Source organism: Pithys albifrons, chromosome 3, assembly GCF_047495875.1.
Source record: "Pithys albifrons albifrons isolate INPA30051 chromosome 3, PitAlb_v1, whole genome shotgun sequence".
Classification (NCBI taxonomy): Eukaryota; Metazoa; Chordata; class Aves; order Passeriformes; family Thamnophilidae; genus Pithys; species Pithys albifrons.
In genome coordinates this window covers 73,257,990-73,279,466 of record NC_092460.1, presented here as the reverse complement: position 1 = coordinate 73,279,466, position 21,477 = coordinate 73,257,990, and the positions used below count along the sequence as shown (strand labels likewise).

Here is a 21,477-nt window from a genome sequence, read left to right as displayed (position 1 = left end):
ACATTTAGTCCTAAAAATCTACATTTGCACTGTTAAAAAAACAGATTTGCTCAGCTACCAGGAAAGATGGTTCTAATGACAAGTGGCCAGATGAGACTTACCAAATCCCAAAACTTTCATACACTCCACCTTCTAAAGTTCAGACCCAGAAAACATGAACTTTTAAGCAGCCTCGTAGCCAACTTTTGAACAAGCACAACAGCATCCTGACTGTGGCTTCAGAACCTGCACTTCCATGTGGCACTCCAGGCCAGTAAGCGCTGGTCATTCTGCCCTCTAACAGCTCAGCAGGGAGTCAGAGCACAAGCAGTGAGGCAGCAGCTCAAGGCAGAGCCCAGTCAGAAAAGCCCTTTTACACAGGCTTTTTGGCAGCTTCATTTACTGGCATAATGCTCCAACTCCAACCCATTCCCAACATCTCAAAAAAAAAAAATTACAAACCAAGTAAAATTGACTCATTTTTTTTCAATGCCACTCCCTTCTCCCTGTCAACCCCATCATATCCTTCAAGGAAACTGCTGTGGTCAAAATGTTCCATAAAATGCCACAGAAACCACTTGAATTAGGTTTCCATCTATACCTCAAAGGAAAAAAAAGACAAAAGACACATCACACCATTAATTTTCACATGTTTAATGTAATGGCACCCTAATTAACTTTACAGTACTTTCATCTCCATTAGATATCGTGTTTCAAAAGTATAATGGGGAAAAAAAACCAAACATGAAAAAAATACTTTTTTGGTTAAACTTTAAAGCTAAATCATTTGGTGTTACATATGCCTTTCAAAAAATTCTATGTAATTTTATTCTTTACCCTCACATAACAAAAACTGGTTTTGCTGGGTCTTTTCACAAGATCCAAAGAGAGCTCAGATATGGCACTTAATAAACTCTGAAGTCAGGGGTGTCATAAGGTTATACCAGGACTTCCGCTGGAGAGCCTGCCATGAAGCAAACACTATAAATAGGAAGAGAATGTGCAAGAGCTCCAAATAAGTGAGAAGCACAACATGTTTTGCAAGCTTGTGTTCTGAGAGCCATGGAACTGAAGACTCTTGGCTGAGGAAAGCCTGTCCAAATTTCCCCAGTTAACATCTACTCAAAGCACATCCATCACAGAAAGCCACAGGGACAGCCACACACTGGTTTCTGTGATACCCCTGACAAGTTCTCCTTTAGATTTTATCTTGAATCAACAACCAAAACAAGTAGGAAAGTGACTTAGGAATATTGTTGGCTTTCCCATGACAAGTAATTAAGAGAAATACTATGGAAGCAAGTTAAAACACACTAGGCAGGTGTATCAGCTAGAAAACTATCAACTGTATTGGTTTTATTATCAGTTTCATACTTTGACTTTAAAGACTTTAGGAAAACAAGTACACTTTGTATGAAGTTTGAAGCATTCTTAAAGAGAGAAAACTAGTGTAGCAGCAGCCAACAACCCTTACTTTCACCTAAAAGCTTAGCCTGAAAGATGGTGAACTAATACAGTCACTTAAAAGACTTGAATTTTGGGGGTGGTTGTTTCCTGCAATTTACAGAGCTCATTTTAGTTTTTATTCTTCTAATTCAGGATTAGGGAAGAGACTCAAGGAAACTGCTCATTCTGTTTCCATTTAATTTTTTTCATTAAAAAAATATTCACTAGACTGAAAAAGGCATTAACATTTTACCTTTGCATCTTGCTTCTAGATTTGTCTCTCACCTCTATATTCCAGCAGTCATCATCCCCAAAGGACATTTATTAATACTCTCCTACATTTTATACTTAATATTTGCAGAAAAAGTAATTCCAAACTCTAAGTTAGTAATTTGTTCACTTGGATGCCCATATGATATGGGTCAGGCAGTTTGATTCATGCACAGGACTGACAGGAGTATGTTAAAGAAAATAAATGCAGAAATCTACATGAAGTACAACTTTCAGTTGAATTATATATTAATTACACAGAAGAAACAAAAATCTCTACTTACACAGAAAAAGGGTGAAAAACCCAAACACTCACTCCAGCACTTTTCCTACCATAAGAATATTGCACATTCCGATAATGTTGCACAAATTACTGGCTTTTTACAAAGACCATATATGAGGTATTAGTCTATTAATAAATAAAGAAGAATAAGGCAAAGGAAAAGCACTTAATATAACGCAACAATCCATTCCAAGTATTTAGTGAATGAAAACTGAACAAGCAATAATGAGTATCCTTAAGGAGAAGGGTACTTAGCAAACAGGCAGCTTTCAATATCCATTCAAGAAGCAAAGGGTTAAATCTCTTTTAAGAACTGAAAGCCTATTGAGAACACTGTTGTTTAAAATGCTTATTTTGCTCATGCAATCAGCTTAAAAGGTAAATTCTTATCTCACAATTCTAAAGGGACAGTAATAGGTGAGTGGCAGTAATCTTAGTAAGGGAAGCCAATTTAACATCCCAGATCTGTACTACTAGTTAAGAATTAAAACAGAACTTTTGGATTGACATTAGCTAAAGTATTTTTTGTTTTTGTTGGGGGGGGGGAGGGTTTGCGGGGGGCCAGATTTTATGTTTGGGTTTTTTTGTTTGTTTGGGTGTTTTGGGGTTGTTTTTTTTTTTAATTTGAAGTAGTTTGCACTGGTTGTGGGTTTCCATGGTGCTGAAATCAATACCCATTAGTGCTGTCCTTACTAACAGTTTCCAGCTACACAACGCATTAGATGAATACAAGGATTGTTTTCTGTTTGAATCTGGGGTTAGGCTAAGAATTTACCTTTCAAATCACAATGCTGAAAAACACCTGCTGACAGATAATAAATCTGTCAATCTAAACACTATCTATCGTTTATTTGGACTCCTTCAGGAACACCAGGAATCTGTAGGCCAGCTTATCTGAAGTTCACAAAAGCACTGAGGGGTATTTAAGGTCAATAAACTGAATTACGGAAACTAAATTGCACACATGGTAATATAATAACCATAAAACAAGAGTGTTTTAGGTGTGCTCTTCCAAACCTTGTTAGAGAGATACTTGTACTTTGGAAAGAAAAAACCAAACACCTTGTGTGCACACAAATTTACATACATTAATATCCATTAAACAAGTCAAGAATTATTTAAATACTAGGATCATTTCAGGCCAATGAAAGACTACTCAGAAATAAAACTAATTCCTACATCACTAATAATCTTATTTCCTCTTGTTATATTCCAACTTCAAAAAGAAGGTGTTTTATTAATACTTTTGCAATGCTAGAGAGAGTAACAAAGACCCAGGCAAGTCATATTTCTGCTGCTGCTTTGTGTAAATTATCTAATTTGCACAGTGAATCCGTATCAGGTAAAAACTGCAAGTGCAGACTTGGAAAGACACAATTTAAAAAAAACAAGCAGCACTTAAAAATTAAAGTATCTCCTTTGCTGCAATCCATGTACCAGTAACTCAAACAGTCCTGAACTGGCATATATGAAAAAATTATATTACACTTCTGAAATGAAAAATATATATATCTTATGTTCAAATTTAGAGAAAGTGTTTACTAAACTGAAATACATATATTTTTTTCTTTCATACGAGATTATTTCTCTCCCATTTTAAGTAGTTACTGACACATTTACTTCCCAACTGTATTTTGTTTCTATTTTGAAGATTAGTTTCATCTACAATTTCTTTATAGCAGTTTAAGTGTTTTTTAGAACAAACAGTTCAAAGAATTTTTTTCATGTTAGCACAAAACCAAGAACGATTATGAAGATGAGAGAAGAAGAAAAGTTTCAAGGAAAGGAAACATCATTGTCCGGAACAGTCGGTGTAAGTGGTAACCATGTTTCCTCGTCTCTGAGTGACAGTCCTGCAGTGCTTGCTGGATCCATGAAACCTGCCATCAGTTCTCACTGCATGTCGATGTGCATTTTCAAAGTCACTAAATGAAAACATTTTTTCCATGTTTTCAAACACATCATCAAACAGTCCACCTCCAAAGGAGAACTCCTGGAAAGAACGTCTTTGCCGATTGTGAGCTTCCCGATGACTTCGGAAATGATTTTCAAAGTGCTTTTTTGACCGTGTGTTTTGACTAAATAGGTCAAAGTCTTTGAACAGATCATCAAAGTTGAAATTAAATGACTGCTGGAATGGGCTTCCATTATTTCCTTGTCCTCCATGGCGACCAAACTGATCATATTCTCTTCGTTTATTCTCATCTGATAATGTTTCATATGCTATTTCCATTAAAGAAAAAAAATAAACTTTACTTTCATTTTCATTCAGAAAAGGAGGAAAAAACCCACATACAAATACAACACACAGCAGCCTTCTCCCACTCCCACAACCAGACAAATTTCACAAAACATTTTCATTCAAGGCCAATCAAGTTCAACATTTGTTTACCTTTCGCCAAACCAAAATAATCTGTCTCAAAATAGTTATTTATAATAATAATAAACACAGCTATACTATAAGGACAGATTACAGCCTTAAAATCTTAAATTTACATACTGCAACATAATTTAGCTACCAATAAATATTAGTGTTTATATTTGAAAGAAAGTGACAATGAGATATGGGCATCAGCAAGACTGAAGGCAGGACAATGAGTTAGGAGCTCGACCTCGCAAAATAAACTGCTGCATTCCTGTCACAGAAACACAGTGCAGTGTCTGCAGAACCACCTGCAGCCAGGCAGTGTGTTACAGCTACACCACAGTTACAACTAAGCAACAAGATACACATCGAGGAGATAAAAATACAGAGAATGAAACTCCCCTATGTTCCAATTCTCAATTTTTCATAACTTCAACAATAAACCTAGATTTTTGTGATTGGATACCCACAATGGGATTAGGTTTGCCTCCAATCTTTGATCCACAATACAGCTCTTGGTGTTCCAAGGCAGAAACTGACAGATAATATACCTATTCTGATAACTAAGTATTTTAAATGTTTCTATTTTCCTATCTGTCAAGGGCTTGCAATTATTACATGTAATTCAACACTTAAAAATTTTCCAATTCAACTTGTAATAGGTGCTAACAACTGTAGCAACTTAACTACCTTTCTTTCAAAATAACTTCTCTACAGCCAAGAAGGTAAAACACAGAAATTTCTTATCAACTTAGTTAGAACTACAACAAATAGATGAATGTTATAAAAGAATCTATGGGGAACAGAAGTGGGTACACCTCATTATTCAGCAAGTCTTTTTCTATTCTTGATTATTCACTTTTATCATTATGCTTTACCTCAAAAACTTATGAATGGTATATCCCCAGGATCACAGGATAGTTCAGGGTAGAAGTGACATCAGAAGGACTCTATTCCAACCTCCTGCTCAGAGTAGGGTCAGTTATGAGATTAGACTAGGTTAGTCAGAGTTTCACCCAATCATTCCTGAAAAGTCTCCAAGGAGACTGCACAACCTATTTAAGTAACCTGTTCCAACACTGGCCTGTAGAATAGAATCACAGAATTGCTATAACTGGAAAAGATCTTTAAGATCATCAGTTCAAACCATTACACTCAGGGTGAGAAAGTTTTCCCTTGTTAACACTCTGAACCTCTTGCACCTGTTGTCTCTCAGTCCCACCACGAAGCACTGGAGCACCCTGCTGTGCTTTTATAATCTCCCCACAGTTACTGGAAGGTTGATGTTAGGGAAGCCCTAGTAGTAATCCTGAGCTGGATCTTACAAAACAGTTCAAAAGGTAAGAATTAACCTCCTAGGGCTAAAGCTGTCCTACTACCAAGTATTCTTTTCTGAGAACAGGCATAAGCCAAAAAGCCTAATAAGCAGAAATGCATAAATTGTGTAAAACACCTTCCTATATGCAAGGATGCAGAATCAAGTCACATATTGATGCTAAACATCTGACAGTACAGAAAAAGGAAAAAACATCGTTCACCTCTTATTCAGTAAAAACAGAGTACACTTCAATTACAGATATAAGACATGTATCAAATTACTAAGACAAAAAGTAAGCATGTTTACCTTCGGCAATTTCTCTAAATTTTGCTTCTGCACCAGGACTCTTATTTTTGTCTGGGTGGTATTTCATAGCCAGCTTGTGAAATGCCTTCTTGATCTGGCGGTCAGATGCATTTTTTGGAACTCCTAAGATATCATAATAGTTCTCTGTAGCCAGTATTAATTCAGTTATCATTAAAATGCAGAGAGCAAATGTGAAGACAGATTGTGTAGTGGCCATTTCTCCAGTTCCTAGAAAGAAAAAGAAATACACCTGAAGAACAAGTTATTTCAAATTCCACAACAATTTAAAGTGACAACTATAGGCTGGAAGAGGAAGACCTGTATGTTTGAGGAGTCAGTGACAGACTTGATTCACAGGTGTCAAACTCCATTCCCCTATTTTCATATTCACAGAATACATAAGTGAAAATGAATTCAATTTTCATGTGCATCACAAGCACACTTCAGTGCTCATCTTTGTTCTACACTTTCCCTTAACTGAAGATCCTCCCAAAATGTTGCCAAAGCAAATATACAATAAATTTCATTGCATCAAACATTTAAAACTGTCATACACGAACTATCTTCAAACTAATCCTTGAGTTCTAGGACGATACAGCTCCAAATCAAACATAGGCTGCAAAAACTCACTGAACTGTGGAGACCAATTCACTAATGGGTGTTACAACAATAAGAGCCTGAAAATACAACTGGCCTACAGACCAACTGTGAGGTGCAGGAAGACATGACTGTTAGACACTCATGCTCATCTTCAGAAAGTCATTTAACTGACCTAAGGTGAACATGATAAAGAGTAAATCACTCATTTAGAGTATAGAGTTAAGCCAAGTAGGGCACATTTTCCTTTACTTTACAACAGATTGGGCTTATCTTATTCTCATATTAGATTGTACTATAAATAAAACCACCTACTATATCTTTAATATCTAAGAATTCATCTGATAAATACCACTGCACAGAAAGGTTTATATATGAAACTCGCAGTGATGGAACTGAATGCAAAAAAGAAGTTTTCTATACAAGACAAACACTTTCAACAGTAATTAGAAGTTGCAATTTTTTGTATCAAAAAGTTACAGTTTGAAACATGAAAGAACTCAGGTGAAAAGCTGCCATATAAACAGAACATGAAAAGAAAAAATTATCTTTCGTGATTTTTATGAAGGACAGGGTAAACTCTTCCTACCAGAGGAAGAGACCAAATCATTTTCCAGGGCCTGTGCATATTATATTTAGAACACAGAGAGGAAATATGCAAATGTTCAAAGACAGAATGCTGTCTGTCAAACCAGCAGGATGTACAAAAAGCCCTGACCATGCCAGACATAGCATGTCCCACTCACCAGATTACAGTGATTTGATATAACATAAGGACAACTCAGAGACAAAAGGTACTCCTTTCCTGAATGCTGAACACAGTCTGAGCACCATTAAAGTAAGAATACTTCTATTAGAAAGTGTAAGTGTGTGTCAGTTCAAAACCTTTTAATATTGGGTACATAAGAAAACTAAGCCTTTACTGAAAATCAGTACCCTCTAAAGAAAATTAACCCTGAAACAGCAAAAACAGAAAAAGTACACTGTTTCTAATTGGCAAGTCAGGGGGCTAAAATGAATGCTGTGAGGTGAGAGCAACAGGCTTGCAAGATTAAGGTATCCATGCCCTCTTAAGTATTTATTTGGCCAGCAGCCTGCACAATATCAAGTGTTAAGGGGGCAGCAGTTGAAACAAATTGTATTTTGATCAGACTACTTAGATACCAAACAGACAGTTCTTTTCAATATTCTTCATGCACAATACCAGATATATTTTTAGTACAAGCCTTTCCCATATATTATCTCTCACCACTTCACTAACCTGAAACTTTACCCCCTGGACACTAAGAACTACACACATGTACATCCTTGCACACTTTGGGGCTTTCTTCCTGTTTGTGCTTTACAGATGCAGATTTAAGTGTCCATGCCTGAGATTGTTTTTATTTTACTTCATCTCCCCACACCTGCAACACGCTTGCATAATCACCTGCTGCACTGTCTTATGGACAAACATCCTGCTGCTCCTACTGAGCTAAAAGGGGCAGTACATGTCCTTCAGCAAGAGCTAAATCCTCCTTCATAAGTCATGAGAGCCTGAGATCATCAAGTCACTCCTTTTACATTTTCTGCTCTGGCTAACCATCTTAACTTCTATTATTCTTGATAATGAAATATACCTCAGTTTTCCTTTTTCTGCAGTTTTAGATTAGGATTTCTGTAATGCAGTTCTCTGCTATATTAACCTCAAAACCATATAAAAAAACAAAACAGTACTTAAGTTTCTCTGTTTTTTAAAATAATGTACACAGATTTAATGCTGTCCTTGAACAAACCAGTGAGACTCAAATGGAAATTTTAAATGAATTTAAATGGATCGCAAATGCAAATGAAATATGCCTTCAATATAGGCAGCATTTTAAACATATGAGGTTATCAGAAAGACAGAGCAAGTCTTATATTTAGACATTATTGATTATTCAATTTACTTTCTAGAAAACACCTATTTTATATGCTGTCAGTATCTTAGTGTTGCTACTGTTAACTAAGATGTGCTCGACCTGAGCCCTGTCATTCTCACCTATTTCTACAATCCCTTTCAAAATAAAATCACTTTAAAATACTTATTCTGTTTATGTCTCTTCTCCCTCGGTTTCTCAATTGAAAAGGGACACGTAAGCTGCACTTCCCAAGCCGTGCACTGTTAGTTACTTACACCACATTCCAAAATTCATTAAGCTCTGTATGCATTAAGCTTATGCCATCGAACAGTCTCTTCTAACAATTACGAAGAACTACACTTTATTTAGGTAAATCTTTCAATGAAGCTAGAGATCTTATTGCACAGATTACCTGTTTAATGCTGTTGGGTAAGCAGTCACAGATCTCAACTACTTTTCAGCTCAGTACAAGAACTGCACTGTCTACTGTTTATTCTGAGTATTGCAGAGGTGATAAAAATCAGTTTATCAACATCTATCAATAGCTGGGAGATTAAGTGATGTTTGAAGATGATATATCTGGAATAAAATCTGTCACATATAGAACATAAAAAGCTACTTCAGTCTATCAACAGAAATTCCCTATTCCATCATTCTCTAAATATTTTCAGTAAATGCTTATATTCAAAGCCTCACACAATCAGAGAATTCACAGCATCACTAATGCTCTGCTACTGCGCTGCTTACAGGAACTGCTGTGCAGTATCCTGAGCAATATTCATGTCCTATAATTATTTTTGCAAACAATTTATTAATAGTAATAAAGTTACTAAAGTATCCCATTGGTTCTCCTATCACGACTAACCCGATGAGTAAGCAACTCTCCAAGTCCTCTGCCAGCCACAGTCAAGTTGTCAAACTCGGGGGCTCGTACTTGCCTTGACCTCTCCTGTACTGACCCAAAAGCAAATCTAGGAGAAAGTTCCTGATTCTTGCCCTGGAGCACAGGGAAACGAGGGAATCATGCTGGCATCATCCTAGCCATCTAGACCCATGATAAACCTCGCAGGAGCAGACACAGCCAGTCCGGGCCGGGCTGGGCAGCCGAGCGACGCCGTCCACCCACAAGCCGGCCGGGCTCAACAACGACCACGGTGGCCGGTCTCACAGGGGCCCGAAGGGCAAACACCGAGCCCCAGTGTCACCATCCCTTTCCCACACCGCCCTCCAGCCGCACTCCCCAGCCGTGCCCCCAGACTCCCCGGCCCCGCCGCGTACGCCTTCGCTCCGGCCCCCTCAGCCACGCTCCGCTTTCCCCGAGCCCTCACCTCAGTCTCGGCCCTTCCCAAGCGCGCCTCAGACTCGGCCCCGGCCCCGGCGCACCTTACCTCACTCGGGCGCCAGCGCCCCTCACCTCACCCCGGCCTTTCCCCGCCGCCGTTCCCGTCGCCCCTCCCCTCACCCCGGCCCTTCCCCGTCGCCCCTCACCTCACCCCGGCCCTTTCCCGCCGCCCCTCTCCTCATCTCACCCCGGCCCTTCCCCGCCGCCCCTCTCCTCACCTCACCCCGGCCCTTCCCCGCCGCCCCTCTCCTCACCCCGGCCCCGCCGCCGTTCCCGCCGCCGCTGCCACCGGCGCTCGCGCAGTCCCGCCCCTCGTGGTTCCTACACGGAGCGTTGCGCCATTGGCCACCTGGCCCCACGTGACGCGGCGCGGGCGGTGGCGCGCCGCTGGGGGGCGCTGTGGCGGTGCCGGTGCCCGTGGCCGAGCCCGGCCCCGCCATGCCGCGGTACTGCGCAGCCACACACTGCAAGAACCGCGGCGGGCAGAGCGCCAGGGACCAGCGCAAGCTCAGCTTCTACCCGTGAGTGGCCGCCGAGCGGGATGGGGTTCGGCTGGGCGCTGGCTGGGGGAGTGATGGCGACCGCCAGCTGAGGAAGGAAATGGCCGAGAGGCGGAGCTGCGGGGGCGCTTTGGAACCTCGCCTGGTGCCGGGAGGTCCAAGGGAATTAGCCCAGGCCGCTCCGGGGAAGGGAAAGGTACAGGGAATACAGGGGAGCGGCCTCCCAGACAGGCGGAATTTGGGGCGGGGGTATCATAGAATCGATTGGGTTGGAAAAGACCTCCGAGAAAATCAAGTCCAACCCTTGGTCCACTCCAGTCCGTTTACTAGATGATGGCACTCAGTGCCACGTCCAATCTCAGTTTAAAAACCTCCAGGGATGGTGAATCCACCAGCTCTCTGGGCAGCCCATTCCAATGCCTGATTACTCTCTCTTTGTAAAGAATTTTTTTCTGATATCCAACTTAAATTTCCCCTGTCAGAGCTTAAGCCCGTGCCCCCTTGTCCTATTGCTGAGTGCCTGGGATGATACGGCAGCGTCCAAGGGCTCTGGAATAGGTGTGAAGGAGCCATTAAAACCAAAGAGATCGAATAAAAAGTAAAATTTGCGCATATGAGTCTGTTTCGCTGCTGCCCGTGCGGGAGGGATGTGCCAGCAGGGCAGGCGCTGCTGGAGGCGCTGGAAGTGCCTTCGCCTGTATCCTGTGTATGGCATTACACGTCAAGGAAAGAGCCCCACAGAGTAGGAAAGTTAGCGTGTATTGATTCCTTAAAATTAAATATTCCCACCAGAATTATTGGGTTGTGTGCATTGTGAACGAAGGCATTGCTGGTTTGTTTGGAAGCAGCTGAGGTGGCTGGAAAACCAGTTTGTGGTGGTTGCAGTGCACTATTTGCCAAATCCCAGTGTATGGTGACTGCGCTGTGTTATCCAGCCACTCCATGGATCAGTCACCATCGCGGGCCCGCGGCAGCCTCCGGGCTATCGAGGTTACTGACTGTCGATTCCCATACTGGTGAGTTACACACAGCATTTCACAGTCCTGAGAGGAGCACAGCACGGGTAACTAAGTATTTTATTTGTGTTCAATTATAATGTAGAACCTTCTTCCAACAGAAGGAATCTAAGAAAAAATTGAAAAATAAATTTCACAGCTAGCCTCAAAGTCTGTTTTGCTAAAATCTATACCTCAGACTAAGTTTTGCTTCAGTTTCTGAGTAGTTGTGGTTATTCCAAGATCAGGAAAGCTGTGTAGGAAAGCCACAGGAAGTCTGCTTTAAAAGAAATTGTAGTTTAGATTGAAGGAAAGCTCTACTATGGAATGCATCATAAAACAATCATAAAAATAGTTTATTTTTCTTTATGCTTTAGAGAATGTGAGTGTCCCATGGATAATCAAAACAAGTCTGAGCACTGAGTCATGCTCATATTCAAGTATACAGTACCAATATGCAGATGATTGCCAAAACACAGGTGTTTCATGTAGGCCATTGCCTTGTTCTGTATTCTGAGTCTCGTGCTGCTGTAGAATGGGCCATGAAATTTGATTTATGGTGTTATCTCGCCCTGTGTTAGCAACTACTACTGATACAAATTGCAAGTTTTACTCCCTTGTCTCTTACCACCAGCAAAGGAATCCTCTGCTGCTCTGTAGTTTGGGGTCTGAGCTCCTTCCAAACATTTTGGCTGTAACCTAATCTCAGCTGGCCGAACTTGGCCCTTCTTTGTTTCATTTCCTCACCTCTCTGACTTGTGCATTGATGGGAGCTGCTAAATAAATTGTGTCTACTTCCTCTTTCCATTTTCCCCCCCCTTTTTTTTTGGTCTTGATTACACCAGAGAACAGATTCTGTTGATGAGTAAGGGAATATTGAAGCATGAGCAGGTTTTGGCAAAGGTGCCCTTAAGCTAAAATAATAACTTTAACTATCAGACCTGTCTCTTGCTACAGATTATTTTGTTTTCCGTCTGAAGCTGCCTGAGTTTGGGGAAAGCAGTGAGTGCTGTGTTTCAAGAGTAATTGCAAACATTCCCAACGCCTTGTGATTGGTGACATGACCACCATCCTCTTACTGAGAGACTCCTTTGGACTTAGGTAGTAACACCCAGGCTAAGCTTTGTTACTCATGGGGCATGCTGTGTAATATGTGCAGTGCTGCCATTGGACCTACACGATCTGAGTAGGCAGGATTTGGAAAGCCTGAACCTCTAACCTGTCCTTCAGAGGGTACTGTGCTCTTGCCAGCATTATTCCTAGCATTCCTGCAGATACTCAAGCTGGATGCATGAAAAGCTTGCTCTGTTTCCTTGGTAACATGAAAACTTATATGAAAACAAATTCAAAAGATTGGGGAAGCGGTGAAGACCTGCACATTTATCCTGTGAATTTTGGCTGGCTTGCTCTCAAATAACCTGAGTGCAGTTTTGGAACACTGTGCCTGTGTAGTAGAGCTGCTGTGTGTGGCTTTTGAAAGAAACCTGCAGCTTCAGGGATTTGAGGATGAGATCTAGGATTTGTCAAGGAGTAGCCTGACTGATTGGTCTTTCACAGCATTTGGGTGACGCACTCCAAGGTCTTTCCTCACGTTCTGTTATATGGGAATACCTCATTGCAGAACCTTTTTTTGTGTTCTGTGCATTGAAGTTCATAAATGTATGGTAGTAAGCATAAGCAAAAGAACTGACTGTTATTTATAAGGTAAAAGCAGCTAAGAGAAGAGACATGAAGTTAGGAATGCTTCAACTTAATAAAAGGAAGTGGTTCTTGCAGAGAGGCTGTAGTCACTTTTTCACATGTTGATGTTACTGTTGTCCATCCATCATACTGCCAACAGCTAATACTTCTTGTATCCTACAGCTACAATCAGGTGAAGTTTAATGCCTCCTGACTCTGTTTCTGACAGTTTCACATACACAAAAGCAGATTATTTTATTTGTAATTATTATTGCTTATGATTCTCAGGAATATTGTTTCATTTATTGTGTCATTTAACAGTGCTGAGGGTTCACCATACCGTTTATGTATGTGGCTATATGCTAGAGTTAAAATAAACTTGATATGGACTATAGAAATATATAAGCACATTTCAAATACCCTCATACATGTCTGAGAAGAGATGTGAGCCAAGAGTGGTCAGAATGTTCATGTTCCCATTACCATCACTGCTTGGCTATATAGGCATCATAATGAGCCTTTAATTTCCCTTTAACTTGTGTATTGCTATTCATTAGGTAAATTATATATCTTTGCCCACTCCCTTAATTTAGTTCTCTTTCCCATTTAATTTGTCTGACTGTTTGCATGTGTTTTCAGAATCTTTTTTTTCTTTTTCTAAGAAGGTGTATATACTCTTAGTTTTCTTTTTCAGGTAGGTTAGATGGTTGAAAAGTTAGTTATGAGCTGCAAAATAATATGTCGGCTCGTAATGGTGTGAGAAAGTTTAATTGCTGAAACACAAAATACAGAAGTGCTTTGCATCTATGTGTATTTACTTTTTGAAAAAAAATTCAAATCCTTCATTGGAATTACTCACATTGCCAAATTATCTGATAATCCAAAGTGAGGTATGTGCTCTGTTAAACAAAAAATACTAGTTGTGTCTAGTAAGACAAAAACCACCCTAGAAATCCTATTAATAAAATGAGGGCCAATCTTAACTTTCTTTAAATTCTGGCAATTTGATCTCCCTTCAGCAGAACTACTTTCTGAGCAAGTGTTGTGGGATCAAACCTATCAAAACATCATGGTCATGGGTTCTGAAACCCTTGGCTAGCATAAATTACCAGAAATTCTGCTGCTGAACTCCAGAACAAGTATCCAACTACAAATAATTATGATAATCATTGGATTAACATGTACATTACACCCTGATTAGTATTTAATATTTTAAATTTTTGAAAAAAGATTATTTTAATCTCTTGTAAGGGCAGGCTACCTTGTAAGGAACAATGAGATATTCTTATTTTCAAAGAAGAAAGAAACTAAAAAATAACAGGGTTTTTTTTAATGTGTTTTTGTTTGTCTTTTCAACTGCTTTAAAAAGATTTCCACTTCATGATAAAGAGAGACTTGAGAAATGGTTGCGAAATATGAAACGAGACTCATGGACTCCAAGTAAGCACCAACTGCTGTGCAGTGATCACTTCACACCCGACTCCCTCGATGTGCGATGGGGTATACGGTACCTCAAACACACTGCTGTACCAACAATCTTCTCTTCCCCAGATGATGAGGTAATCTATTTCTGTATTTTTTTTATTGTAGCACAAAGATAGCCAACTATTGATCTACTACCGATGTTCTAATTATCTGTAATATAATCATATTTTATTCTAAAAATAGAATTCCTGTCCATTAAAGTATTTTGAACACAAAACAGGTATGTAATTCCACAGCATAAAGGAAGAACAACTCCCTGTACTCTGACTGAAGGTTCAATATCTTTTTAAACTGAAAATTACAGAAGCATTTACTATAGAAAATTTTAAATTTTTCACAACAATATTATGATTCTGAATTTTTTTCCCATTTCAATTACTCTCAAAATTTTAAGTTCTTTCTTGGTCTTTTATTAACTGTACAGAAATACTGGCTTTGGAATGTGTTAGTTTCCAGCTGCAGATTTCTATTTCCTGTGCCTAACCTCTGTAACACCTAAGAGCTCAGGACTGGAGTCTGTCAAAGATACCCTAAATAGGCAATTCCATCTTGTCTTTCACAGGGTTTTGATATTGATTACATAAAAGTGCTGTGCTACACAGACACTAATCTTGATCAAAGCTATGCTCATTCTCTTCTAAAATGTAACCATCTTCCTCTGGTTCATCACATTGGAGATGTGAGAAATGGAAGGATGGGAATTAAGGCTAAACTGGTGAATCCAAAATATGTGCCTATTTAATTTTACAAAGCAAATTATATTTATTCATTAAGTACTCTGTCTTCTTGGACAGCTGCAACTGTTGTCTAGACTGCTTTTGACTCTGTAGAGTGAAAAGCAGTCATGATAAATCTCTCAAATATGAAAACAAAATCTTGAGATTAATGGCAGTAGTAACTTTGCACAGAATATCTTTCCTTTGCCCACCCTGCCCTGCTTCAGTGCATCCCTCAATTCCTGTGCTGCTGTTGTAGCAGGGAGCCATAGCTTTGGAACCGAACTTTGCTGCCCCATCCTTCTCTGCTATTACAGACAAGTTGGTGTGTTTTCACCCCAAAGGAAAGTTGTATTTTCCCCACCTCTTCATTTTTTCCTGATTTGCACATGACCATAGACTAGCCATGTGCACCCACAAAGATGTACTCTGCAACAGTAGAGTTATGAGGCTAACGAACTTGTTATGCAGTGGTGTTGCCAAGAACATACCAATGGCTTCTCTAAATTATTTTTGCATCAGCAATATATACCTGAGAAATCTCAGATAGATTTATCAAGTTTGGAAAAATAATATTCTTTGCTTCCTTTCAATACACCCATCACTAACCTGCTGTCAAAAAAAGATATGCCAGTTCTTCATATCTGTGATACTGTGAACTTGTTTTTCTGGGGTCTCACTTCTCTCTCTGGCATTACTCTTTTCTCACTGCATTTTTCTCACCATCAAGTCATATCCTCTTGGTGGCTACCTCAGCAAAGCAGCACTATCTGTTGACCTGACCTCTGGTTCTGTACTTGCCCCAGACCTTAATTTTCTACCTAGACTGAGTATTCACAAAGATACGGGAAAGAGTTCTCCTTATTTTGGAGAAGAATCCTTTGTTAGTGTGTTGATGAGTGTCCTGGGTTGAGCTGGCAAAATGCCAACTGTCCAGGACAGAGTGAAAAGTGTTCCTCCTCCCCCCAACCAGCTAAGGGAAAAAAGAAGAGGGAGAGGAAAGAAAAAACCCTCAAAACCAGGTTTATGCTGGAACTAACTACATGTATTTATACAGAAAAGAGAAAATTAAGAGGAAACTACAATATAACACACACTCACACAAGTTACATATATATAACAAGGAATAACTTCCCACTCCCCAATTAATACAAAGCAAAGTCTATTACACTAGATCTGTAAGTACTCTAAGAGACACATAGCAAGAAACAGAAAGAGTAACAACAAAAATGTTTCTACTTCCCTGAATACAAACAAATTGCAAGTAGCGGCAGCAGGAGCAGGGCCTAACAGATGAGAGCAACTGCAGCAGGTCTTCTCTGCACTCCAGCCATGGTGGAACTGACCTGACACCTCCCACTGCTGCCCCATATCTTAAGTTTGTGTCATCTGGTATGAAATACTTCCTTGGTTACCCAGTCAGGTGATAGCTGTCTCCCAATCCACATAGATTCTCTGAGCCTGCCAATTTGAGGCCTAGCTAAAACCACTACAATGAGTTAATATAGAGGAACAAGAAGCCGAGCCCCCAGGCTGCAGTTGGAAAGTTGAGAGCAAAGAATTGTATATTTTTATATTGTTCACCATCAACTTGCTCTTTGTATTACTGAGCAAGTGAAGGATATCTTCCCAGAAATGCTTTAGGATTCTTCATAAAAGATTTCATTTTATTTCTTCTTCTAAATAAAGAATGTTTGTGACTCAAGAGCAGTGTTAGTTGTCAGCATTTTAAGATCAGTAACAATTCTACATTAGCTTGCCAGACTTTTTATTTAGCTTGCCAGACTTTTTATTTTGAAGACTGACCTAAGAGTGTGAGGGCAGGGTCTGATAGACAGGGAAGCTTTTCAAAAAAAGTAAGGATCTTTCTTCAGACTATCCTGGGATTTGGTGCATTTCCTTCAGCCTTAATGGCGGTTCTGATAGGTGAGAATTTGGGGTTCATTTACTTAATTTATCTCGTAAGAGATTTGTCTAGTTAAAAATTACAGTCAGAGATGGTCTTTTTCAGCTGGCGGTAGAACAGAGAAAGGGAAATTCTTCATGCTCTCAAAATCTTTAAATTGATGTAATGTTAAGTATCACCTTTGAAAAGATAACCAGGTGAATTCTATTTCTGTATAAACCTCCCAGTCCTTTTAAGCCTGAAGTTTCATATAAAACCAGATTGCAAAGTTTAGTGTGTTTAGGAGACTTCAGGCTATATACGTACTTTTAAGAACATACATTTTTCCATCATAATCCATTTTTCCCCCTTTTCTGTTTTTCTTTTGGGTTTTTGTTTGGTTGGTATAGGGGGGTTTTGCCTGGTCTGTATTTAATTAGCAAAGTTGTAATTGCTGCTTCTTCTGTTTCTTTGTTCTGAGCATTTCCTTGTTTTGTTTTTTAGTCTACAAGCTAAACATGTACACATTTGTACATGAGTACAAGTTCTGCAGCTTGGTCTTTTCATAATCAAATCTACTAGAAAAAAATAAGATACTATTTTTGTATCTTTGTTTCACTGACTGACTTATGAAAGAGCTCTTTTGCACACTGATCTTAAATGTAATCACGTAGTGATGTAGTTAATGTGAAACAGGGGGAAAGAAGGTGGCTAAAAAAGGATAAGTTTCAAATTGTCTCTCAGTATCAACTTCTGTTTAAAGTCCTGTTAACATTGCATTGTTCTGCTAAGATTTCTATCTGTCAAAATAAAAAGTTCTCCATTTTTATGAATTGTAACGTTAAATTTTCGTACTTGAGTTGCTGATTTAAAAATCAGCCTGTGTGATTGTGCATGAATGTGTTTCGTTATTCAGCAAGCCTGTGTTCATAATCTTTTGATTGTTAAATTCTGTTCAGCATAGCCTGCATGACTACAAGTTTGCTACATCTTTCTAAAACAACTTTGATGCACCTTTAATGCAAGAATCTGGTACTGTGAACATTTAATATATTAATATGTTTAATATAATGTTTCAGGTGGTAATAAAAGATGCTAAGCAATCTTTGTGTAGCTGCTTCTCTTCAAGTGCTTTTGAAATTATCATCTTGTGTAAAACAGTTCAAGTTCCTTAGATTAAAAAAAACCCAAAACAACAAAACAAACCAAAAACCCCCACAATCTAAAACCAAGAAAAAAACAAAACTATTATTGCCGTTAGAGCTTTAAAATAGTATTTTAAGCTTTGGGACCTGAAGGAAAGTTACAGAAGATGTTTATATGAATTTTTGGGACTCTGGTATACTTTTTAAACAGTGCTTGTCTAAATAACTGCTTTTGCAGTACCGTGTTACAGAATGAGATTTTTTTTTCTTCTCCAGGAAAAGGATTCGTCTCAGAACAGTCCACAAGAGATACAGAGACAAGAACCAGAAGAAACAAATGTAGTGTCAGAGAAAGCATCTGTACCACTTGAACATTGTGCACCAAAGAAAAATCCTGTAATTGGAGAAAATGTAGAGGAAGAAGCAGAAGTAGTTTGCTCAACTGCATTCAGTAAACCTTTACATATTCAAAATCTGCTGTTTCAAAATGAAGATGACTTCCAGGCAGAGACTGTCATTCTTGATAGTTCAGCTAAGCAGCATATACATCAACCTAATCCTGTTTTAACGGCAGCAGCAGTCCACAGCATGGAAGCTCCCAGTATTCATACTTCTGTAGAGAATCCAGAAGGTTGTACAGCTACAGTCCTGCAATTTACAGACCCTGACTACTTGAATTCGTCTCTGAAACTGAACAACACTGTAGGGTCAATTACTGACTACACAGTTGAAAATCCTGTCCCTCATGTTGTCTGCTCTGGTGAAGTACAGCCAACCAGTGAAGATGCACTTTTACTAAGTACAGTCACACAAAGTATTGAACAGTTCAGTGGAAGTGAAGAATCTGTCATTGCTATTATTATGCCAGCTGAGAGTCCAGAAGAGTCTGAAATAGTAAATAATCCTTTCCTGACTGTCGAGGAAGAATTTCTTGACACAGAGGATACAGAAATGATTGAATATGGTGCAAGTGAAATACTACAAACTGAGCATTCATACTGTAAACAAGACATAGACAGAGATCACCTTTGGCAAAAAATTTCAAAACTCCACTCTAAGATAACTTTACTTGAAATGCAGGAGGTAAAAACTTTGGGGAGACTCAGGTCCTTGGAAGCTCTTATTGGACAATTGAAGCAAGAAAAGCAGCTTCCTGAAGAAAAGCTGAAGACTGTAGAAAACTGCTTTACAACACTTGAAGTGACTATGATACAGTAAAGGCTTTCACTGATGGTTCTAAGATCTTTTTAGCCTCTCTCTTCTTTTGGACAAATTAACTTTTTTTCAGTCATAGTATTTTAAATATCTAATGCAAATGTCAATAACAAATATTCTTTAAAATGTTACATCAATCTAACAAAGCTAGGTAGTAGACTAGTAAGTTGCCTGTAAAACATAACTTGCAAGTAAGCTTGGGTGAAGTTTTCTTCAAAAGTGTGTGAATTGAATCAATAAAGATAAGTTAACCCTTTCTAGCTGCAGGCTCCTCTGAAACATGCAACAGCTACATTTGAGGCAGTAGTAGAATGGGCAGAATAAGCAAATAGAATAGACAATTATAAAACTGCTGTTTGTTCATCTAACATTTGTTCTAATAGTTTTTGTACACTTTGATCTTATTAAAATTTTTTCTGTAATGTATTGCCTTTCATTGAGTTCTAGAAACGAAAATTCTCTAAGAATATTGTTCTAGGTCCTTTTTTATTTTTTTATCCTCTCTTAGATGATTCAGCCCAAATGGAAAGAACCATCTTAAATACTGATATTTTTGCTAGTTTGTAAAAAGGAAAGCTGGGACTATTCAGTGAGTGCTGTCTGCATTGATCATCTTACAGCATATAGCTGGTAATGCACATACCCTTAACAATACACTGAAGAAAACAACATTTTGTAGAGAAAATTGCTGGTGAAAATAGCAGAATTTGGCAGAGTTTTACTCTTCAAGAATAGAAAAACCTGCTACCAGTACAGTAGACAGGTACTACAATTCATTTGGAGGGAAACGAATGTGTTCAAATACTTGATGTTTACTCTGTCTGTGCCACCCCTTGGATCTACAGTTTGCTGTGTGGGGTACCAGCACTAGATCATCTGTTCTGACTGTACATTGTGGTTGGACTGGATGATTGCTGTAGGTCCCTTCCAGCTGAACTATTCCAGTATATTCTATTCTACAATGATTAGGTTACTTGAGGGACTTGGGTGTGTTTTCTTCTATTTCAAAAGTGTGTCATCCCCACCAAGTTCAGTTTGGGACTGGAGCAAATGGGTTCCTTTGCAGCTTGTGTTTTTCAAACACATTCTAAACTGCCCTGGTAATCTTTTCATATGAAATTGAGAATCAAGCAATACTAACTACAAAGCTGGACTCCAACTAGATAATAAATGTCAAACTAGTCACATTTCGGAAAATTTTTGACACTCAGTGCAGAAGTTGGGCTACTAAAGCACAGTGCTGTAGGAGGTTAGTCAGTATCAGTAGCCACTGTATTAGGCTTGCTTTGTCATTCCAACTAGTTAACTTCTTTTAGGCTTTAAGCACAGAATATGCTTGGTAAAATTCCTAAAAGGCATTGAGGTCACTTATAATATGAATTATTTACCAGGGGTCTGTCGCATTCATATTTTCTGCTCTTATTGCCAAGTGCTCTTCCTGTGACAAGAGAACACTCCTGTTCTGACTTTTGTGCTCTGAAATCACAAGGGATGTCCTGTATCCTCTACAAACATTGCTGCTATATAGGATTCAATATTGTGAACATTTTTCAGGTGGGTTCTCTAAACTGCATATTTTGCAATTTTTGGAAAGTAAAGAGGTCTTTCAAAGTGATTTACAAAATGCTATATGAAATTGCTAAATGATTTGGCAGTTTTAGAAATTTCATCAATGTCACTACAAATCCTAACACTGTATTTTAAGGCTGACCATACAGTTTTTTGTAGGTTTTGAATGGCAATGAGAGATCAGACATGACAAAAGGCAAAAAAGTTGTAATACTTTAAGCTATTGTCTCAGCAAAGCTCTATTCCCAAAGAAAATATAGGGGTTTTTTCACAGTATTTCCATTGCTGATGTATTTTGCCTTTAAGAATAGTTTCCAATATTGAAATTGAGAATAGTGTTTGTGGCGTAGATTTCTTTAAACCTGGGGAAAAAGCCACAGATGCTCAATTTGCATTTTTTCATGGAGTTCTTGGACTGTAGCAGAACTCCACAAGTCTGTCACCAAGTCTACAAATTTCCATTCTACAGTGTGTTTTGGGCCAATGGCCCCCAAAGTGGAT

General features: G+C 38.9%; 2 protein-coding genes across 7 annotated transcripts; one reads left to right on the top strand and one right to left on the bottom strand.

Moving 5' to 3' along the window:
- Positions 1-612: 612 nt before the first annotated feature.
- Positions 613-10,107, bottom strand: DNAJB9 (DnaJ heat shock protein family (Hsp40) member B9). 6 transcript variants are annotated; one of them, XM_071552408.1, is made up of 3 exons: positions 10,041-10,107; positions 5,968-6,195; positions 613-4,201 (listed from the first exon to the last, which is right to left on the bottom strand). In XM_071552408.1, exons 2-3 carry the CDS (start codon positions 6,182-6,184, stop codon positions 3,771-3,773), a joined length of 648 nt encoding a protein of 215 aa, XP_071408509.1. In that variant the 5' UTR covers positions 6,185-6,195; positions 10,041-10,107; the 3' UTR covers positions 613-3,770. The 6 variants fall into 6 exon arrangements, with proteins under 6 accessions (XP_071408509.1, XP_071408513.1, XP_071408512.1 ...); XM_071552412.1 differs by lacking the exon at positions 10,041-10,107 and adding an exon at positions 10,005-10,024; XM_071552411.1 differs by lacking the exon at positions 10,041-10,107 and adding an exon at positions 9,859-9,870.
- Positions 10,108-10,162: 55 nt separating this feature from the next.
- THAP5 (THAP domain containing 5) lies at positions 10,163-19,829 on the top strand. Its single transcript, XM_071552414.1, is given in 5 exon segments — positions 10,163-10,307; positions 11,222-11,280; positions 11,283-11,349; positions 14,331-14,520; positions 18,469-19,829. Coding segments are annotated over 5 exon segments (1,341 nt in total). The 5' UTR covers positions 10,163-10,224; the 3' UTR covers positions 19,411-19,829.
- The last annotated feature ends 1,648 nt before the right edge of the window (positions 19,830-21,477 follow it).

Coding starts and splice junctions, on each gene's coding strand:
- DNAJB9 (XM_071552408.1), bottom strand. CDS start 6,184: ATGGCCACTACACAATCTGTCTTCACATTTGCTCTCTGCATTTTAATG. Junction 4,202..5,967: donor ATTTAGAGAAATTGCCGAAG/GTAAACATGCTT, acceptor TAATGGAAATAG/CATATGAAACATTATCAGAT.